General features: G+C 47.6%; 1 protein-coding gene across 1 annotated transcript in view; it reads left to right on the top strand.

Annotated features, from left to right (window-relative positions):
- The window catches only part of COL23A1 (collagen type XXIII alpha 1 chain), a 148,809-nt gene that overhangs the window by 126,067 nt on the left and 1,051 nt on the right, over positions 1-21,691 (top strand). The window contains exons 6-28 of the mRNA XM_042881805.1: positions 289-315; positions 1,770-1,796; positions 2,329-2,355; positions 8,056-8,091; positions 8,403-8,429; positions 8,833-8,859; positions 9,988-10,032; positions 10,610-10,672; positions 11,884-11,928; positions 12,387-12,464; positions 12,775-12,798; positions 13,419-13,472; positions 14,236-14,280; positions 14,772-14,861; positions 15,189-15,251; positions 15,942-15,983; positions 16,621-16,647; positions 17,140-17,211; positions 17,312-17,365; positions 17,737-17,763; positions 18,253-18,306; positions 18,871-18,957; positions 20,376-20,453. Coding sequence (XP_042737739.1) covers positions 289-315; positions 1,770-1,796; positions 2,329-2,355; positions 8,056-8,091; positions 8,403-8,429; positions 8,833-8,859; positions 9,988-10,032; positions 10,610-10,672; positions 11,884-11,928; positions 12,387-12,464; positions 12,775-12,798; positions 13,419-13,472; positions 14,236-14,280; positions 14,772-14,861; positions 15,189-15,251; positions 15,942-15,983; positions 16,621-16,647; positions 17,140-17,211; positions 17,312-17,365; positions 17,737-17,763; positions 18,253-18,306; positions 18,871-18,957; positions 20,376-20,453 — 1,119 coding nt within the window. The remainder of the gene's footprint in view (positions 1-288; positions 316-1,769; positions 1,797-2,328; positions 2,356-8,055; positions 8,092-8,402; positions 8,430-8,832; positions 8,860-9,987; positions 10,033-10,609; positions 10,673-11,883; positions 11,929-12,386; positions 12,465-12,774; positions 12,799-13,418; positions 13,473-14,235; positions 14,281-14,771; positions 14,862-15,188; positions 15,252-15,941; positions 15,984-16,620; positions 16,648-17,139; positions 17,212-17,311; positions 17,366-17,736; positions 17,764-18,252; positions 18,307-18,870; positions 18,958-20,375; positions 20,454-21,691) is intronic.

Genomic DNA, 21,691 nt, shown 5'->3' with positions numbered 1-21,691 from the left:
ACCTGAGGTAGTCCTGAGTGCTGTGCCAGAACCACGTGCCCCTGTCACTAACCCTGTCGCTTCCTTCCTCACCTCTTTGTGCTCTGCAAGTTGTCACCTCTCGCTCAGCTGCTGTGAAACCTTCTTGCTGGATCGCATGCATGAAGGATAAGGTGTATAAGTAACATAGCCAAGGATTGTACAGTATGCGAGTAGAGTCTCTCTCAGAGCATGACTGATACTGCTATGTTTGTAAATTGTTGGAGTATTTTATTCTTTAATCATATTGTTTCTTCCATCCCTTTTCAGGGTCCCCTTGGTTTGGATGGCAAACCAGTAAGTAGCAGCACCTGCTGAACTTGTCATCTCTTCCTTCACACTGCTGTGCCATGTCTAGGCAGAATCCCAAATACAACCTGAGTCCAGATATTTTCTGTGTGTACAACTGTTTATGGGGCAGATTGCATTTAGGATAATTACACTGTGATCAGTAACACGTGCAAGTTTAAGCCCTGGGCCTGAGTTTTCTTTCTTTTTCTCTCAGAAGCCCTGTGGACACTCAGTGCTCTATGCTTCTCTTGCTAATTTTTACAGTCGCACACGCACTGATGGTGTTGGCTGAGCACCGGTCAGTGCTGAGTCTTTTCACTGGAAAACTGCTGCAGGCGTGGCTGCTTCTGGTTTTTGTTTCCCAGTCTCAGTTTGTTCCACGTTCACTAGAGGGCACCATCTGAAATCTTTTCAAGCTTTGGTCCTCGACCAAGTGATTATTTTTTTTTCTAAAGTCGCTCAGTCTTTGTCTGGAATAACTTCTTGACTACCCTAATTTCTAGCCAGCTAGGGAATATTTTGTTATAGCTTTATGTTGTATGTTTTTTCATAGCTGTGGTTGGGTTTTTTTTTGCTTCTTTTTTTATATTGTCTTTGAATTAGCAAAGCACCATAATTAAAAGAGTGATGCAAACCTCAGCGCTGCACTCCTTCACCAACAGGGATGCAAGTGGCTGAAGGGGAGGAGGGAGACCTCTGGATGAGCAGCAGGGAGAGCCTGAATGAAAAAGCAAACTTAAGATTGGCCAAACTCAAACCAGACTGCTCACGATCTCTTCCATAAGAGTGAGCGGCCAGCAGGTTTGCTCAGAGCCAAGCTACCAGCAGGAGGGATGCAGCGTGAGGCTGTAGATGCTCCAGCATCACTGCTGACCTCCTGCCTCCTTCCGTGCCGCACTGCTTCCACGCTGTGTGCTGGACTGAGCAAATGATGCTTGATGGTCTTGTGCTTGAAGGATGTAGAGCAGCACATCAAAGCTCTGCGGCTTCTCTTTGGGGCTGCAGTGTGTCTCTGGCTGTATGTCTTACAGAAAGCTGTTTAGAAGGAATATGACTTATGTCTTCAGCGAATAGGCCAAAGAAAGCAGCCCATCCTCCTTGTTTATTTCAAACAGATGTATAATTGTTGTAATGATATGCTGAGCATGTGTTTTTCTAGAAGTGATTTAATACTTCGAGAAATGTCTTGTATCTATTCAGCATCATCTGCCCCCGAGTGGCTGTCACGCTGCCTGCTCTGCCCAGCCCTTCTCCACTCCTGTGCGCCTGCATAGCAGGCAGACCCCCTTGCTGCTTCCCAGCAGTGTGCTGTTTGTGTCCAGCAACAAACTGCTTAAAGCAATAGTTACATGCCTCAGGTTTGTGAACTGGTGAAAGCAATCGGCTTGGTTTTGATGTTGGGGTAAGAGTGTATGCATTGATTCCACTGTTTCTGATTTGTTGTCCTTATGTTTTTTCAGGGGCCTCCAGGACCAAAAGGGGAAAAGGTAAAGACTATATTAGCATGCAGTTAATCAGAAACCGCTGCATGTCCTTGTTTTGCTGTGATTCTTTTTGTTCACTTTGCCCATGCACATCCCATACAGCATGGCATCGCCACTTGGTTTGGTTCAGCCATAGAGCTGTGTCAGCACAGGAGCTGAAAGGCTGCGGGCTCTATCTCTCTGTTTGCATGACATCCTCCTGTGAAATTCGAGCAGCCAGGGAATGTCATTACTGTACAGAAAGTGATGTTAGTCCATGCATATGTAGGACATAAGCATTTGCTAGCGGAGCCTTAAAGTTGGAAACAGTCCGTTGTTTCAGATTTATTATGTTTCATCGCCTGCCAGGGCAGAACCATTCCCTATTGTGTTGTCTCCAAGACTTCTCCTCCCTGGTTTTGAATACGTTAAGCAATAGAACTGTTCCCACTTCCCCTGTGTGCTGTTCCCTCGTCCAGCTGACCCCGCGCTTGGTTCCTCGCGTTTGAAATCTGACCTCTAACAGCTGACCTTTGCTGTTCCTCCTGACGCACAGGGTGAAGCAGGGGACATCGGCCCGAGGGTGAGTAGTGACACTGTGTTGTTTCACTCCCAATTCTGGTTGGGTTTGGTCACTGTGCAAAGCGTGCAACTCTGTCCACGTGGCGGTTCTGGAAATGCTTTGTTTTGCCATTGGAGCTCTTCACGTTGTTTCAGTCTAACCATGAGAATGGGGAAAGGAGCTGAAGATCTTCACGGGCCTCATTAAGAGTTTCACGTGCCTTCCTATCCCTCATTCCTTCTTTCCATGTCTGAGATGGGCTCTGTTCTCCTCTCAAAGCTGTGCTCCTTGTCTCCTGGCATCAAAGTACCAGTACATGATAGAAGTCATAGCTCCCAAGGCAAGGTGCTGTGTTGGGTGGGGTGGAGATTTGTCCTCTCTTGCTGGGAAGAGGGTGATGTGCAGGCAGTGCCTAGGCTGCCTGTGATTGAGAATGAAGGCTGTTAAAAGGTGAGGGGGAAATTGTTCTGTCTATAACGTAGATGGAGTTTTCTGCAGAGGGCAGTGGTTAATGTTGGCCAGAGATGCCTCAGGGCCATCTTTCCTTTTTCTGCTTGAGGCTGTTAAGTGCTTTTTGGTGTCATTTTTTTTCCACATCTGGAAACGTCACCCCTGGGCTTCAAGAGCCCCTAAAATTCCCCAGCCAGATTTATTCCTGCACAGCTGTGGAGGGGTTCAGTGTAAGATCTCAGCCTTGTTCTGAGTACCCACCCCCAAAACAGGCTTTGGGAGACAATTCAGCTGCACATGGCTGTGAGTCTTTGCTCCCTGGCTGGGGCTATAGGTTATTTCTGTTGGTGAGGGTAGGTGTGGGGTTGGTGATTTGCTTGGTGCTGGAGGTGCTCACCAGGCTTGGAGCTCCAGGTCTCATGCTGCCAGGTAAGCAGGGGGCCTGACTGCTGCCTGCAGCCCCCATCCTGCTGCAGAGCAGTGGGCAGAGGCCTGGGCTGGACTTGCAAACATAGACTTGCACCAGCTTTCACAGCAGTGTTTGTCTAATATTTTAATCTACCAATAATTATGTACTTATTTTCCCATGGTTGATCTTTGTCCAGATTTTGTTTTATTCTTGTGTCATCTTGTTTTTATTTATGCATATTTTATATGCATATATATTCACATATATATTACACAAGAATAAGTAAAAGGCTGGACCAAGTAGGTCTACCAACCAGTGCCTGGCTGTGAAAATCGTGCTGTTCTATCTCCAGCTTTCAGGGCTGGGTTGGATATGAAACTTATTGATACCATCTGGCCCAGATTATTTTTTATTTCGTAGTTTAATCTATCTTCCTCCTCGAGTTTCGGTGGTAGCTTTGTTGAGCTGATTTTGAAAGATGTCACAGCAAGTCATCACATCAACGGGAAGATAAATAACTCTGGCTGTATCCAGCACTGTGTGCTCACAAATGTGTCTATGAGAGGTGGGGCTGGGACAGTGCGTGTCACTGAACACAAGCATGTTATCCCCAGGAATGGCAGATTAAAAGAAAATAGCACTTGGGTTGGTTTTGGAGGGACTGCACGCAATGGAGGTGAGATGAGGATATTGGGGAACAGCTACTGGACATATTGGTGTCTGCTTTTGTATCTGTCCCTAACTAATACCTGCCAGCAGCATGGATACGTGGTTATTACACACAGGAGCGTGGCTCGTGTCAATACTGGGAGTGAGTTTTGGAGGCAGCAGTTTCTGTTGGGCTGTCCCAGGCAAAACCCAATGGCAAAACTGAGCATTTGGGGGCCTGCAAAGGGTGCTGTGGGGCTGTGCCTAACCAGGCAGGGAACAAACATACCCAGCACTGGTGCAATGCCCCTGGGTGCACTGATGGGGAGAAAGTAAGACCACACGTCCTCTCTGTTCTGGGGAGGAAAGAAGGAGCCAAAGCAGGATGCTGTCAGAGCTGGGACTTCTGTGCCCTGCAATTCATGCTGGTTTCTCTCTTAAACACTTCCTTACACCTCTAAACAGCTTCATAATCCAGGACAGCCGCTCTGGATTTATTACCCTGGCTTAGTTGATCCTGTTCTCACTGGCAATGCAGACGTTTGGACAAATGATGGGATTTGATGAACTTTGCACATCTGGGTTGTGCATGTAGCAGTGGTGCCAGATTGGCTCTGAAGGAGAGAAGAGGGGCTTCAACACAAGCCTGTCCTCACGCGTCTTAAAGAATCCCAAGTATAACTTCCGACAGGCACCACGGGTGGGAGTCACTGGAGGAGGTCAGGTGAAGGAAGAGCAAGGATTGTGAGCTTTGCCAAAATGTCTCAGGCATTTTACTGCTGAGATGAGGCAGCTCGGGGACAACGGCAGTGCGGCACCACCAGGTTTTATCCGGTGTCCAGGTGCCTGGCAAAGGTGACCTGAGGCTGTTGGCTCTCTAGCTTTGCTTCCCAGTGCCTCTGCCTCGTGTTGCAGAGAAAAGGGCCCGTGCTCCATAGCCCATGAGGTGCTCTCCTGCTTAATGGCCGGAGACTGTCCCAGCAGCGTCAGCTTCTGAGCTGTTGTAGAGTTAAACCTGGCGCAGCTGAACAGCTGTGGGCTCAGCAAGTGAAAAGGGGCTTTTTCTCTCTTTATGTAAAAAGAAAGATGCTTGCTGAGCTCAAATTGCAGGTTAAGAGCTCAGCATGTGGAGTGTCCTGCAGGGCTCACTGTGACAGCCATTGTGGAAATGTACAGATCTTTATAGTATTTACTTATTTTGAATCATGATGTTGAAATAGCTAAATCGCATACTCTGAAGCTGACAAATGTCAGTGTTCATGGTTTCTTTTCTCTGAGGCCACGTTGCTGCACAAGGTCAGATCCAACAGCCCAAATGCCTCAGGGCCAGTGCAGTTTGGGGCAGCTCTGGCTTACTGTGTGCTCCCCTGGCACCCGCCTCTCTGTAGTCCAGATGTTTGCAGAGCCAGAGATGACATCTCTGCATTTCATGGCCCTGGGGGCAATCACCATCCTTAGCAGGAATCATTTAAAATAAAATGTGCAAGGGCTCTGTGACACCATTAATGTGGATGTGTTTCATCTCAGTTTTACCCTTTAGGATTTGGACATCATTCCTTTCCAGAATGGCTGTATTTGAGTGAGGGCTGAGCTAAAGCCTCTCTGCAGAGTGAAAATCCTCTTTCCTGGAGGACATGCTGCTTGCTTGGTCTCTCCTCTTGCAGTCTTCTGATGGATGAACCCTAGGCTGGATGGTGGAAAAGGGAGCAAGCAAAAACAGCCTGAGAAAGGAAACCTACTGCTTCTCTCTAGATAAGTGGGAAGGCTGAAAGACAATAGCAATGACTACTGACATGGTCTGAATACATTGTTTTTGCATCATATAAATCTGAGAGATTTATCAGCGTTTTGCAGGCTGGTGAATACATCAGTATTCATTTTTGCCTGAAAAAAAAAGATAATATTTGGTCTCGGGAGAAATGCTGGGATATATCCCATGTGGTTTTTACTGGAAAATGCTCTGCATTCTGAAGAAGAGTCCTGCAGTAGAGAATCGTCCATACCCAGCAGCCCTCAATGTCCTATTGTGCAGTAAGCTCATGAAAGGAGATTTGTTTTGCTGTGTCTACTTACTGATAGTGCATCCAGAATGTTAAAGTCCCAGGTTGTCTATCTAGACCTACTCCTCTTATATCAATTAATTATTGAAGAGAAGTTGTTGTGCATTTTATGGCCTTTCAAACTCACTCTGTGCTGTGCTTGCATCCTAAATTCTTGCTCTTTCCTCTTCCTCCTCCCCCTGCACTGTGCTAGATGGTTTTCCCTCGCCTCAATCACGGATTTCTGGCTAACGATCAGCTGGTCTTTAGCCGCCGGGTGCTCAAGGTAGACGTATCAAATCTGCTGCCTCTGGTTTGCTGTGTTTGTTTGAGCTGCTTTTGTTCCCTCGTTCTGGCTGATGGCGCACTGGTGCTGTTTGGAATTGTCACTGCCATGGAGCACTCAGAGGTGCCTGCAAGGAGCAGCTGGGGTGAGCCCTGTCAGAATTCAGGGGAGTTTTGGCAAAGCAAGGAGACATAAAAGTGATGGTGTTTCAGCATTTGGTCCTTCCTGGGAAGCAGGATCATGCAGCAAACCCTATAAATGTTCATAGGGCATATGGACAATGCTGGTATCAAAGTAAAGTGCACTAAAATGCAATTGCCTAAATCCCCGTGCTCTAAATGTGACTTTTTAATTAGGCAAAATTCAGTGGGAGACTCTTGTCACCATTGGATGCAGCGTTCAGGATTAGCAGATAGGGTCTTTAAAAATCATGCGAGTGATTTAGGAGTGCAGATCTCGTTGAAAGGCAGCGGGGTTTGTGCTGCTGAGTCACTTAAGGACTTCTGAAAATCCCACACTTGTCTGTGATTTGAGGGTGGACCACATATTAAATACAGTCCTGTTGGTGCCTCACTGGTAACCCATCCAGATGTTGCTAAAAGATTTATGGCACAGCCTTTCCATGAGGATTTCCATTGTGTAGCCACATGTCGGAACCGCGGTGGCCGGCGGCGGGTTGCAGCGCTCCCCTTGCACAGCGTGCACCAAACCTTTGCAATCACAAGGAGAGGCAGTGGCTGCTTTCTTCCCTTGCATCCCAGTAGGATGTCAGCTGAGCTGGATGTTAATATAGGACTTTGGCTGTATTTAAAGTTTACTACTAAGAACTGCTTTTTTTGGGGGTGGGGGGAAGATTTTTTTTTGTGTGGTCTGCTAAGGTCTGGACTTGTGTGCATGCTCCACACCAGCATGTTGTTGGGTTTCATTTATTTCTGGGTATGTTGAATTGGTGGATTCTATGCAGATGGTCACTGGGGAAAGGCTTAATGAGATGAAACCATGATGGAAGGCATTGAGCAAAATTCCATTTGAGGAACTAGACTCAAAGATCTTGGAGCAGCTCTGAGCTTGCTCTTTGCCTTCCCAATTGGCTGCTGCAATTAACCCCTCTGGGATCATAGAATCATAGAATTGCTCAGGTTGGAAAAGACCTTACAGATCATCGAGTCCAACCACAACCCAATCATACTACCCTCATTCTAACATGGCAGAGATCAAGTTGCCCATGGCCTGGGGATGCAATGCATGTGTTGTGGGCACCCTCTGGTCAATACCAAGCTGCTGTGCTTGCCCGTGCTGCTTCATCTCACCGTGTCTGTGTGAACTTCTTCCAGGGTGATCAAGGTCGAGATGGAGCCACTGGTCCCCCTGGTCCACCAGGACCCCCAGGTGCCCGGGGGCCTCCTGGTGACACAGGAAAGGATGGCCCAAGAGGACCTCAAGGCCCCCCTGTAAGGACCAGAGATGTGCAGTGGGCACATGCTGTGTGGTCCCCAGTCTAGTGAGGGAGCGGAGAATTAAGAGCATCCCCTTCCCCATCCCAAATGCTGTGTCCCCAGTGCTGGAGGCTGCTTGCATTGCAGAGCTTTGGGTCTCAGGGTGAGGAAGCAGAGGGAGGTTTCCATCTTCAGCTCTGGAGAAAAGAGCTGGACCCGGAGCGTGTGTTTGTGGCCACCAGCTGTAATGCAGGGAGCCCAAGGGGGATCCCCTCAGTGATTTGTAGGCATCAGAAGACCTGTTGCAAATCTCCAGATCACTGGCAATACATTTAATAAAGAAATAAGCTGAAACACAATGCTGTTGGATGGCCTGATCACTGAGTATTGAGAATGAGGAATGAATGACAGGTACTTCCAGGTCTTGTTTCTTTTGTTTCTTTTTTTTTGTAGGGTCTTAAAGGCGAGCCAGGGGACGACGGCCTTGTGGTTAGTATTGCACAAAGGTGTTCCTATTGCACTGCCCAGGACATCCCTTGCTCTGTGTGCTGCTTGCTCTGCACTGGGTGCTTTCATGTCTTTGCGTATTGATGCCAAAAATTGTAATGCATAGAACGCACGAGTAAAAATATATGTGTGTATCTATTTACTAGTTGTTGTTGGGAGCATGGTTCTATTTATAAGGGAGGATGAAAAGCTGGCATCTGCATCATTTTTTTCATGGGGATGAAAATATTCCTGGACGTGTCTGTATTCTGTTTTGCTCTATAAGTATAACAAACTGATTTTTCATTCCATAGGGTGCCAGGGGACCCCCGGGGCCAAAGGTGGGTGATCAGCATTTTAACAAGAATTCTTGACATATTTCTGTAGAAGAGGAGTAGAAATGCACACACACATTTCACGGTGGAGTTGTTCTCACCCGTATTGATCGCATACTGAATTTCTGCACTACTGAATTAACCATTGACTTGAAGTTGTCTGAGTGTGCAACCTACACAGAAAGCACAGCCCCTGCCCTTGGTAAAACCTTGAAATGGGGTGGGGTAGGAGCTGTGGGAGTTAGAGGTCAGCGTGCTGTAGGAATGTGCTTTCTTCCAATTTGGGAGCATAGAGCTGACCAACGCAAGCAACACATTATTTGAACTTGACAATGAATTTTGAGTATTGGTGCAATTGGCCTTATTTTCTTGTTCCCTAATCTTTCTCCTCTGTTTATTGCTTTTGAAGGGCGAGACCGGCATGCAAGGAAAGAAGGTAAAACAGTGACTTTGCTTTACTTTGCTGAGTTCTAGACTAGGGAAACCGCTTCCAGAGGGTGATGGAGAAGCTGCAGTCCTGGCTGCATGTAGCACCCCAGTGCTGTTCCCCAGGGTCCCTCCAGTGTGCTCCATGAAGAGCTGCGACCGCACAACCCCAAAGCGCAGATGCTGCCATGTCAAAGCATGGCTTTCATTACAGCAAACAGGCCAGAAGCTGCAATCACATCTGCCCTGTAGACAAAAAGAATGAAATGCTGGATGCCAAAACAAAGCAGTAGGTCTGAGTCCTTTTGCTCAAATAATTCGAGCTTGACTGAGAAGCTTTTGGAGGATGTTATCTCCCAAAAGGCCCTGTGGTGGGCTCAGTTTCCTGGGAGAGCCCGGGGAGAGGCATGGCCACACACAGTCTCAGTGTGGTCAATTCTCAGGGGCAGGAGAGGAATTTCCCACACTCAGAAGGACAGATGCTCTGTTTGGGTTGGGTGTCAAAGACTGGGAGATGCACGTGTCCAAGTTTTCTGCTGTTGGCCCTATCGAGGAGTGAATAAATCACTGCCTTCATCCAAAACCAAAGTGGTGACAGGGCCCAGGCGTTTCCTCTGGTTGTTTTGCCCCAAAACAGACGTGGCCATGTGCATTTTTCAGATGACAATTTGTGTAAAGTTTTGGTAACTGCCCAGCAAAATTAACCTCTTAAGCACCTACAAGGCAGTATTACTTCAGGAGAAGAACAAAGCATGACACGTGAACCCTAGAAGATCTCCTGGTGTGCTGGTGGTCACAGTGAAGTCCGTGAGGATGAGGGGTAGTTTGCAGGAGGCCTGTTAATTTGTGAATTAAAATGTGAAATGTGAAAAAAATGTGAAATTAACAAGGCTCCCCAATACCCTTTGTGGGTCAAATATATAACTCTGTGGCCATGCCCCATACCTGTGAGCAGAGGAGGCCGACACAGAGCTGGATGGGAGCAGAAGACCATGCTGCAGGTTTTTCCTGGCTTCCTGCAAACCCGAGTGGGGCTTGGATCTGTGCTCAGGTCAATGAGGGTGAATGAAGAGTTGAACCCAGATGGCACATGTGTACAGGCCCTCTGTGTTTCACTTGCTATGTTTTGTTTCATCAGGGTGATGATGGCATCCCAGGGGAACCAGGACTTTCGGGCTCTAAGGTGAGTGTCTGCTCTGTGTCTATCTAATGTGTGTGCTTGGCAGCACCTGTTGTTCTTTGGCTTGCTTGTTGGCACTGCGGTGTGGTTGGGACATGCTGAGAAATACAATTCTGCCTGAATATGGGAAAAGAACAAAAAAGAGAAAGATGTGTAACTCATCCCTCTGCCTTGGTCAGAAAGCCTGGAGTTTACAACTTGTTGGCTGTTGCAGAGAATTGCCATGGAGAGCCTCCACTTGCAGAAACAATTCAAACAGCATTGCTGGCGATGGCCTGGGCTTTGGGATGGGGCATTGTACCCAGTGGGCTCTCAGTTGGGAGCCTTTGGACTGTGGTTGTCGAGCCAACATTGCAGATGAGCACACAACCCACAGCCAAACTGCTGAGCCTGTAAAGCTCCCCTTAATCTTGAATGTTCCCCATTTTGCACATAGGCAATGTGATACGTTTTAGGCTGAAAACGGAGCTTTCTTCACTTGTGTTCATAAAGGTAACAATAAAGCAAGAAAACTACAACCTGGGAAAATCTGTTCTGCATCCTAACCATACAGCATTCATCTAAATCATCTTGCTTTCAGGGAGAAAAGGGAAGCACGGGTCTGAAGGGAGAGAATGGCACGGATGGTGTGCCAGGACCCAAGGTGAGTGCCAGCCTGCTGGGGAGGCACTGCATTTTGGCTGGGTTGGTGTCATAAGCCTTTACTGTCTAAAAGTCTCATAAAGTGCCAAAAATGAAACAAATAGGAGTTTTTTGAGAAGTATTTTACCCTTTTCTGGCAGCTTAATGAAAGCTGGAGATCCAAAAATCATCTCCTTTAATGTTTTTCGTTGAATTGCCTCTTTTTTTCCCCAGATAGCTAAATCTCTGATCACGTTTTGACCTTCATGCATTGATTGTTGTGGTATCGCTTCAAAGTGGAGAGTGCTTATGTGCCTTACTGTTCTACTTATCTTCAGAACTGCAAAGGGATGTAGTAAGACAGTCTTGATATGTTAAGTGGTGATGATATAACATGGACAGCATTCATGAGCCTTTATTCCCTCCTCAGCTGCTTCTTATTTAGTCTGATCTATCCCTGGTCTTTCTGTATTGAGCAGCCATGGCTCCTTGCTAGGCTATACAGGATGCAGAAACGTGGGCTTGGATGACCCTCTCACGTTTTTTGTTTTAAAAACAGGGTAGCAGTGCTTGTTTGTTCCGCCTAGGGTCTGCTGAATTGAAATTTTCCTATGAAGACTTCTTGTGTTTGTATATTTATTATGTGTTACTATGTCAAGGGCTTTAATATGATTCATGAATAGATTTCCATGGGATGGCAGAAGGGGCAGTTCTGAATCCTGAGCTGAACTCCAGGTCACTGCGGTGGGAATCTTAAAGCCATTCAAAACTCACAACTTAAAAAATAATAATAAAAAATAACTGGCACAGACTCCTTCCTTAAAGTCGCCCTCAGAAATGGTTTAAACATGTTGGCTGAGACTTTCCACATGCGATATTCAGCCTGAAGCAAGAAGCTGCAGCACGAGGAGCCAGAGCTTGGCATGGCGGGAGCAGCAGGCAGCACTTGTGCAAATGGGATGGATGCTTTCCTGCTGCCAGCTAGCTCCTCCAGTATCACTCTGTGCAAAATGCATTTGCTCTGAAGTCAGATCTGTTGGGCTTTTTGTTTGTTTTGTTGTGTTTTTGGGGGGCTTTTGTTTTGCTGGGTGCAGCGGTTCCTTGTTGGCACCATACTTTGCCTTGAATCTGAAATGCATGCTGGCATCTCGTGCCATTTAGCTTAGTTGTAGGATAAATATTCCACATTTTCCTTGGTGTTTCTGAAACAAAAAATATGATCTGCATTTTCAGGGTGAGCCTGGTGAGAAGGGAGGAGTCGGCTCCATCGGACCCCGGGTATGGATGTTCAGGATTTTCCTTTCAGTGTTCACCATGCCCCAAGCTGCCCCACGCCACCTCCTTCTGTTTAGCGTGTTGTCAAATAGTGTAAGGATCAGTTCCATGTTAGGAGATACAGATGGTGCATATTAAAACAATACCAAATACTGCCCGTGGAGACAGCGCTGGGAAACGCAGTAAAGTCTGATTTTTCTTATCAGTGTGACCATCCTGTCATCATTTTTCCTTTGTTGTAAGAAGCTGTCAATAGGGTTACTCAATGATTTTGATGCACCCCTCCGTTACGTACGTTTGTAGGCTTTTGAGGTTTGGATGGATGACAGCTGTCTATCTAGGAGCTCATTACATTGGTGCCTGGTAATTCCCCCCCAGACACTGGGCTGCTGGGTCCCTGCTGTCACACAGCCTGGTTCTCAGGTGCTGCAAAAACTAAACAGGTTTGTCCTCGGTTGCAGGGTCCCCCTGGCCTGAAAGGGGAACAGGGTGACACGGTGGTGATCGACTACGACGGCCGCATCCTGGATGCACTCAAGGTGAGCTGGTTCCTGGGGGTGGCAGGGAGGGGCTGAAGTCCTATGCTATTTCTCCTTCCTGAGGTCTTAGCGCAGAGCCAGCCCAGAGGGCAGGGTTTATTCCACCCTGTGCGTGGCTTTCACTGCAAATTGTCTCTTGTTTGGGTGTCCTTGAAGGCAGTGGGAGGATGGGCTGCAGTGCCTGGGTGCTAACCTGCCCCAGTGCCTGCCAAGCCTCTCCCTGCTGCTTGTGTTAGGATAAAAGAAGGCGAACAGAATAAGTACTTAATTACAGACACATTTGAGAACCATCCTAATTGTTTTATAACAGGCTGCAGGGATACACAAAGTGGTGGTAATTACCGTTTGCCAGATGTCTGCATGGGTTGCTCTGACAGGAGCACGGCATGCAGCTCCGTGAGTGGAGGCTGTGGATGGAGCTCCTGGGGCGGCCCCAGCAGATGCAGCAGGGTCCATCTGCAGGACGTCCCTGTGTGTGCATGGGGACATGGCTGAGAGCACACCACACTGCTCGGCCATAGGCGTTCTGCTTGTTGTTGTCTGTTTGCACGCTTACCCTATGTGGGAAGAGAGCTTGGAGAAGCGATTGCTTTACACAGCTTCCAGTGTGATTAACATGGTAGTGTTTGAAGGACAAAAGGTGTGATACGGGGTTGTTTTTCAGCTGGGAGACCGTGAGTTTGCTGTTTGAGATGACTTGCACCTCGCAACGTAAGGTGTTCTGTGCTCTCTGTACCCAGCAGAATGCAAACAATGCAATCAAATGTGGGGCTGTGCTGACACCCCACAGCACCCTGCCTGCTGCATGGCTCAGGGCATGTGTTCTATTTCACCAGCACCCTCAGTGCCAGGGGCTGAGCTCACGGGTGTGTTTGTGCTGGTGCTGAACACACCGTGTGCTCTGTGGAAGGCGAAGCAGTTGTGCTCATGCTTCTTCTGTTGGCTGTTTTTTAGGGCTCGCCAGGTCCCCCAGGGCCACCAGGCCCACAGGGAGCTCCAGGCCCCAAGGTAAGGCTGACCGCCAGTGCAGGCTGTGCTGTTGACAGAGCTGGATGTTTATTAGTGGCTCTCATGTCATAAGACTGGGCAAATGTCTGCTAAAACAAGGCAGGACTTGGGGCTTGTATAGTGAAGGAAATTATGCTTCCTTAATGCTTCCTCTAGCTGAAAAAGCAAGTTTTCATACAGCAGCCAAGAAGGGCTCTCCTTTCCTTGGTTCTTGGTCCCCTACAGCACATGTTCCAGGAAGGAATCCATCTCTGCCCTACACCTGAGGGCTGAAATCCTGGTTGGTCTGGTACTTTACATGGGGCAGGAGAGAGAAGAAAATGGGGGAAAATGCCTGAGTTGGGTTTGGGAGTGTCACAGATTGCAGTATGAGCTCACCTCCTGCCCCACACCGACATGCTGGGGCAGTGCCTGCACCCTGCCACTGTGCCCCTGCTGCACTGCCACTGCCCTTGTTCGTAACTGATCACCAGTAACTTAGTGTCAGCTATAGTTTTCTTTAAAAGAAGGCTTAATTTGTTTACCAGTGTGTGTCAGCACATGGGAAAGGGCAGGATTTTGGTGCTGCCCAACCTCAGCCCAGGTTGTGCTGGGCCAATGAAGCCCATCAGATCTGGGTGTCATCCTCACCGCTGTTCCTCACACTCCGATGCTCAGCCTATAGCCACCATAAATGAGTAACTTCTTTCCTTGCAAAATGTCTTCCTAGGATTATTTACTGATCTAATTTACTGTTGGCTCTGCTTTCTTTGTGTTGCTTCAGGGGGAGCTGGGCCTGCCAGGTCCACCTGGACTGGATGGAGAAAAGGTACACAGCATGGTTGGACTGGGTGGAATGGTGCAGGAGAGCACTCAGGAGCTGAGTTAGAGAGAAGTGACCTGTGTGTCTGTGGTGGCTGCCCCTGTGAAAGCCAACATCAGCCTGCCCCTACAGCCCTACAACGCTGCACCTCCCTGAGTTAAACACTCAGCTCTGAGCACGCAGATGATGCTCTTGTCCACATCTGCTGAGTTAAATGGGCTACTTTTACAAGTTGTGAGACAGTCTCAAATTCTGACGTAAACCTTCCAAAACCTAATTGCTGCATTCTTTGCTGTGGCCAAGCAAAATTCTGCTGTGTCTGCAAAATCAGTATGTGTGAGTTTTAACATTAAAACATGTTTTCACGAGTTGGTGCTGCAATGAGGGGGGGGGGGGGGGGGGAAGAGCAACACAGCAGAAAGGCAGAAACAGGTTGGTTGGGTGTTGATTTGGTTGGTTCTCTTCAACACCCGTATCTGTGTTCTGTAAAATTCTAGGGTCCCAAAGGAGCTAAGGGTGACCAAGGCAGTGCAGGGGTCACAGGACCGAAAGGAGAGACTGGAGAAATGGGCTTATCAGGTCCACCGGTATGTCTGTGTGCTGCAGTGCATTGATTCCTGCAAGTCTTGGAGTGTGGTTGGGTTTTGTTGAGCTGGGCAGTGGGCTGTCCACACTACACTGCTTCAGGTGGAGGAAGTGGGGACTTGGAGTGTTCCTAACTAATAATGCTGATAGTGGCTTTCTTCAGAATAAATGAAATGTGTGCTCCAGCCTGGGGAAAACCTCCTTTTCTCAAATAGCTCCGCAGCTATTGCTGGAGCAAGGGAGGATGGCGTTTAGGGGAAGACAAATGCATTTTTCTCTTGTTCTTTCTGGGAGATGAGACACTTCAGTGCAAAATCCATATCTTTCAGGGAGCAGATGGGCCAAAAGGAGACAAAGGAGACACTGGATCACCGTGTTTGCAGAACAACCATGTAAGGCGCTGACACCACGCAGCCTCTTCCATGAGGCAAGGGCAGGGGAAGTTGGTGTGTGCATCAGTGCAGAGCACAGGACGGACCTTCTGCATGAGAACTTTGGGATGCCTCTAAATGGGGTTTGTGTATGAGGGAAGATGAGGGAAATGATCAGGCACTGTGTAGGTACTTCAGACTTTGCTTTGGTAATTGAGATGTTGAATGCTATTTTGTTTTGCTCTAAAAACGTACTGTGCTTTGTGCTGTTTTATAGGGCTCCTGTTTTTTTTCTTTTTTCACGCCTTGTGCTTAGTATCAAAATTCATAAACTTTTTTTTAGGTGTTTATTAATGACATATGAGCTCTAATTCTGATTTTTTTTTTTTCTAAACAAAAAGGCTGGTTTGTGTCCATATGGAAAATGACCTCATTTTCCATTGAATCTATTTTGCAACTAGCAAATGTACTGAGTAGCATGGCCCACGCCTCTCATTTCTGAGGCCAGCCTGATCTGTGTGCTTACTGAGATCCATTTACCTACTAATTCTACGGGCACCTCTTTGGTTAGCAGATACCTGGATTACCTCTATTAAATTAGAGGGCAGGCTTCAGCAATCCTGGGCTGTGTGAGGTTTTCCTGAGCTGCCTGCTTTCTCTGTGTCCCCGTTCCCAGCCCCATTAACGTGCCATTTAATTTCTTTCATGCAGATCATCCCAGAGCCAGGACCGCCCGGATTGCCCGGCCCCATGGTAGGATGATGGGACGCTGGCATGCGCAATAGAACAGAGCTACAGAGTTATACCATGCAATTAGTGAAAGGAAACAGGGTGGTTTTGTTCTGTTTAATCTGGGCTGCTGTCAATTTGGGTTCCCCACCACTGTGGTGTTGATATTCCCACAAATTTGCCCAGGTCAGTTTTTTTTTGCCATTGATTGCAGCGGGAGAGGATGTGGGCAGTGATGTGAATACACATAGTCATTTTCAGTGCAGTTTTCTGAGGTGTTTGGTATCTACAGTGTTCCAAAAGGCCGAGGAGCTGCCAAGGGAGTCAGGAAAGCTGGGAGACCTTCACTGGTCCATGGGCACCTCGGGGAGACCACGCAGGGTGACGCTTCACAACCACACAGCGTTTCTGCACTGCTGCACAGCTCTCCCTCCAGAGCTGACTCTTCAGCATTTTATTGTTGCGTGTTACGCAACGCAGCCTTTTACAGTTCCTTCCCACTGATTTGACGTAGGAGAACCAAATAAACTACCACCTGTCTTGAAAAAGAAATATTTAGCTATTGTCAGCCCGTAACTTTAGCAAGAAGCGGTTTGGGAAGCAGACGTAGGGGTTTGTTTTTAAATTCTGCTTTTATAATGTACCATTGTCTTTCCTGTAGGGTCCTCCAGGAATCCAGGGGCCTAAAGTAAGTCAATAAATCAAATGTCACCCACTGTTTCCAGGCTTCCACTGCATTATTTGCAGGACCACAAAGGACTGTCAGCTCTGGGGACTGATTTTTTTTGTCACAGTTTGTGACAACACATCCCTTGATTGTGTTGTTCAGCAGTTGGTGTTTTTGAAAATAAGCCATTCTTCCTTCCAAATACGTTTTATGATCTTAAATTCACTATGGAGTCCTGTCAGCCTGCAGCACATGCAAGTCTGGGTTTCCAAACCCACATACTGAAACCTTTATTTTCAACTCTTTCTTGTATGGTCTGGTCAAGAGGAGAACATTAACAGCAGCAAGGGAGGTGTCCTTGCCACAGCTGTGTTTGGGGTTGGTGCAGCAGGTTTTATGCTTGCACTGCTCTGCCTGAGAGCACAATCCTGCTTTTTTGCACCAACTTCCCACCTGAGGCTGTTCCCAAGGCCCACGTGCTGCTTGGCTGATGCCAGTGTTTCATTTCTGCAGGGCTTGGATGGTGCAAAGGGAGAAAAAGGTGACAGCGGTGAGAAGGGGGAGCAAGGCGATGCGGGCCCAGCTGTGAGTTGTTTCCCCACGTCTCACTTCTGACTGTTGGCAGAACCCAGCCTTACAGCAACTTTCCTAATGCTTTCTTTTCTTTCTTTTAACTGCCTTCAAGGGTCTCCCTGGTGCTCCAGGGCTCATTGGCTTACCTGGTACCAAAGGAGAAAAGGTAATCATTGATGTAGGCCTGCGTTAGATCTCCTTCTCCCTACTGGAGCTCCATAGAAGCTAGGTTATGGATGGCCAAAGCTTTTTCCTGGTCAAAGTTGCTCATTTTACCAACATTCGTCTCCAGAACCTCAGCTCCAATGAGTTGCTGTTTTTTAGCATCTGTCAGCATTTGATGACAGCAGTTGGGTGTAGTGGTTGCTCCCTGAACAACTTGGGAGCACATCGAGCCCAGGCAGGCAATGCTGAGTGCACAGACAGGTGTGCAACCCTCACCATCTCCACCAAACTTAGTATGTCACCAAATGGAAATCTTTGCCTGCTGCACTGAAATCAGTCCAATGTGTCTTGTTTTTGTTTTTACAACTGCAGGGAAAGCCAGGAGAGCCGGGATTAGATGTGAGTATGGAGAAAGTTAATTGTGATGTGTCAAAATGTGAATCACACACATGTGAAGGCCATCAAGATTGCTTGCTGTTCTCACAAATACACATAACTAACACTGCACAGACTGTTCTCCCTTCTTAGGGCACCCACAGAACGATGTCAGTAGGAAGAGGCGTAACTCACAGCAGCAGTTGTTTGGCTGCACAGCAGTACTGTGCCACACAGCCTACCACTGCTCAGCTGAAGGTGCTGGGGGGGCTTTCTCTCCCAGTTGAGAATACTTGTATTAGATTCAGGAAAACCAAAATCTCTTACAGATGAAATGTTAGCAGGATAGTTAAAGCACTAGCTTTCCCAATAAATTTATGAGATATAAAGACAAAAAAGGAAGAAAATGCCATATTCTTTGCTGGTTGCTTTTGTTGATTTGAGATACTGGGATGTGCACAAAATAAGCTTACACCCCTTTTCTTTTCCCACCAAAAAAAAAATCCATAACAGGGTTTCCCAGGTCTCAGAGGAGAAAAGGGAGAGAAGAGTGAAAGAGGGGAGAAGGTGAGTGGGTCATGGCTGTAAGGGTGCTGGTGGGGATGAGCAGGACTGGCTGCTCCTCTCATGTCCCGCAGCATGGGTTCCCCTCCAGCTCCAGTGTTTTGTGGTTCACAGCTGTAAGCTTCTCCCTCCTTGGCAGCCTGCAAACTTTGGGGAGCTGGAGCAGCCTAGCAGCTCCAGGTTGGGAAGAATTGCTAGTTTTGGTTTATAGACCTTGAAACTGGGTCCCAGTCAGGTTTTGTTGCAGGAATCCTTAGACTGGTGCCGTGCTGGAAGCTGGTGCTCCAGCAGCGCTGGCAGGGGCTGCCCAACACTCCTTGCTGCCAGATACCAACCTGGTCTCTAGCAGTGACTGGTGACTTAGCCACCCTGTTAAATTATTGCTATCCTGCTTTAACTGAAGACTTTCAGTCATTTAATTGCCCAATTAAGGTTGCACCAGTGCAAACATCCCTACTCTGGCTGCCATGTGGGACGCTGCAGTAACTGTGCAAAGTAAAAACAAGGTGTGTTTCCCCTGCCAGCCACCCCTCTGTTCCTGATACTATTTTCCTTTTGCAACAACAGGGCGAGCGAGGGATACCAGGGAGAAAAGGAGCCAAAGGGCAGAAGGGGGAACCTGGCCCTCCCGGATTGGACCAACCCTGCCCTGTGGTATGTCTTCTGCTTTGCTCATCTGAAGCGTGTGTTGCAAGGACTGAAAGGGGTTGCAGCTTTGCAGCCCGGGGAAGGGAGGGAGGATTTGGTAGATCTTTAGTTTGCAGTAAATCAGAGCAGATGGTTATTGTTTTCTCACTTTTCTTAATGGTTTGTTTTATCTGCACTGCTGGAAGTTCAGTGCTCGCTTTAAGGGCTCCTCACTGGCCAGATGGGAACAAGCCACAGCAGTAAAAATAAAGAATCTTTGTGTAGTGATCTTCTTATTGCAGTCAGGAACAATGGGCTTCAGTAACGCTCTTCAGGAGATAGCGTGCCCTGGTGAAGCTGCCTGCCTAGATTTTGAGTACATTTGCAATTGGGGAGTAACTGTGCAGCGGATGGGAGGCAATTTGAAAGCCAGGTCAGCTCTTTATCCCATCATCTCCCCAAACTGAGCAGGGACCATGCTGACTCTAGCTCTCCCGCGTGGGGAAGTAGGTTGGTGTTGATAGCATGTTAATACAGCCAAGGCTGTGTGATGTATGAGCCCCAAGGCTGCCAAAAAGTGCCTCTGGGATCAGAGACCTCCCGTGTTTCTCAGGCTGAGATAGCAGCTAGCAGCTCAGATCTGTCCTTTCTCAGACACATCCTGGGCCGCCGTTGTGCTGCATGTACACAAACAGCCTTTCCAGAAAACCTGCCTTGATGTTTAGGTCTGAGGAAGCTGGGATTCTCCAGGATGTTTCAAACCTTTTATACGGCTCAGAAAAAAATTCACCCTGGTTGTTTGGCCTGGTAAAATGTACCTCCTTTTACTTTACTGCTGTTCGTTTAATGACTGAAACCAGAGATAGCCATTCCTTAAAATGCTGTGCGGTTTTAGGATGAAAGAATAATTTGTGTCTACTATTGAGGCTGCCCAAATGTGACTATTACATCATAGTTCAGCTGCACTTAACTAGCAGTGCCAGCTCTGCTTTAACTCTCCAAAAACACATTGCTTGTCCAAATGTGTGGCTTTCTCACCTCGCCAGCACAGCTACAGCCATCAAAGCTGTCGCGGAACTCCACCGTACCAGCAAAAATATCCTTCATTCATTGTGCTTTATTTTGCTTGGAGATTGAATGTGAGCTACAAATATTTTGTTTTTGATGGATCACCTTTCCTTTCTCAACATGCTGGATGATTTAACCCTCATCTTTTTCAAATGAGAATCTCTGCTTTGAGTACAGAAGATATTTCCCAGATGACAGTCTGTGTGTCTGTGAGCTCCCCACCATAAAACAACTCTGTTGATTTGCTGTGTCATCAGAAATGGATGCGCAAAGTTCTGAGCCCATTCTTTCTCCTTTCTGCTCAGGCACTGATGTCTGTTCAAGGAACTCCCATGTCCTTTATCGTTCTCAACAAGCAGTTATTTTTTCTTAAACAGGGAGATCGTAGTATTACAGGCAGCAATGGGGACCCAGGTCTGCCAGGCCTGGATGGGGTGAGCGTGCCCTGCCCGCTGGTACGGTACCTGCTCTTCCCTTTCTTGCATGGTTTGTGTGTGTCCTGCTGTGGCCAAGCCCCTTCCTAAGGCATGAATCCCATCAAGGAGAGAAGGAATGCAAAACAGCAGGAACGAGACGCTTCACTTTGGCACTCAGAGAAGGACACCACTGGGTTGTGCCTTTTTCCTACTGCCTTTAAACAAGGAGGGCAGGCCATGGGAGATCGCACAGGGGGCTGTTTGACTCTTTTCAGCAGTGGATCCTAAAACTCAGTTGTTTCTCTGGGTACCTGTGGCCAAGTGTTCCCCTTGTGGTACCAGCTGGGTGCTGAGCTGCCCCACTGAACAGCCCGAGGTGCTGTGACTGGAGGTCGTGGGCCCTTTGGGCATTAAAAGGGCATTTGCTGCATCAGCTCTGCACTGTGGAGCTCAGGTTGAAATCCTCTGATTAGGCAGAGAGGTTCAAGCTCTGCTCGCTGATCCAGAGGGTTCTGCTTGACTAGCTAAAAGAGGTCATTGTTTTATTTTCATTTTTTTAACCATAGAAAATGCTGCATGTTAGATGATTTGCAGTTGTCTTCAGAGAAACAAAAGGGCAGTAAGTTCTTTTTCAAAAAGTTAAATTGCTTTCATATGTGTCAAAGAAACCAATTATTAGCAGCAGGCCTGCTTCAGCTCTTCAGATTTACTCCCCAGAGATGTTATATTTGCTAAGCATGTCCCATCCTAACTGTACAGAATACACAAAGTCAAGCTATAGAGCAGGCACCGTAGGGGCAGAAGGGGATTTCTCCTACAGTTGATTACAGTGACCAGTTAATGCAGCAGATGCGCTTTTTCCTGCCTGTGTATGACAGGTTAATTGTCATTAGTTGTCATTAGCTGTTGCACGCTGCCTTGGGAGGTTGTCTTCCTCCTCCCCCCATTGTAGTCATGGGGGCTACTGGGTTCTCAGTGATTCTGTTCAGTTCTGGGGTATGAGCCTCAGCTGAGGCTTGTGAAGCACTTTGTGAGCTGACCAGTTGTTCTGGAATCATTCAAGTGAAGCGTGGTAGAAACATGTGGAGCTTGATGATGGCCAAAATGAATATTTTGAGTGTGCAGAAGGGAAAAAAGCCTGGGGAAATCAGCCTTGTGACCATCGGTGTGTTGGGATGTGCTCTGACAGACCAGGTCAGGACGTCTCCAGGTGCCAGAACCACTCTGCATGTTGTCCCTGTTACCCTTCACCCCCTGACCACGCCAAATGTCAAGGA

The sequence above is a fragment of the Lagopus leucura genome, unplaced genomic scaffold (genome assembly GCF_019238085.1).
Source record: "Lagopus leucura isolate 7727_CA_CO unplaced genomic scaffold, USGS_WTPT01 Super-Scaffold_100030, whole genome shotgun sequence".
Taxonomy (NCBI): Eukaryota; Metazoa; Chordata; class Aves; order Galliformes; family Phasianidae; genus Lagopus; species Lagopus leucura.
This window is presented reverse-complemented; position numbering and strand designations above follow the sequence as displayed.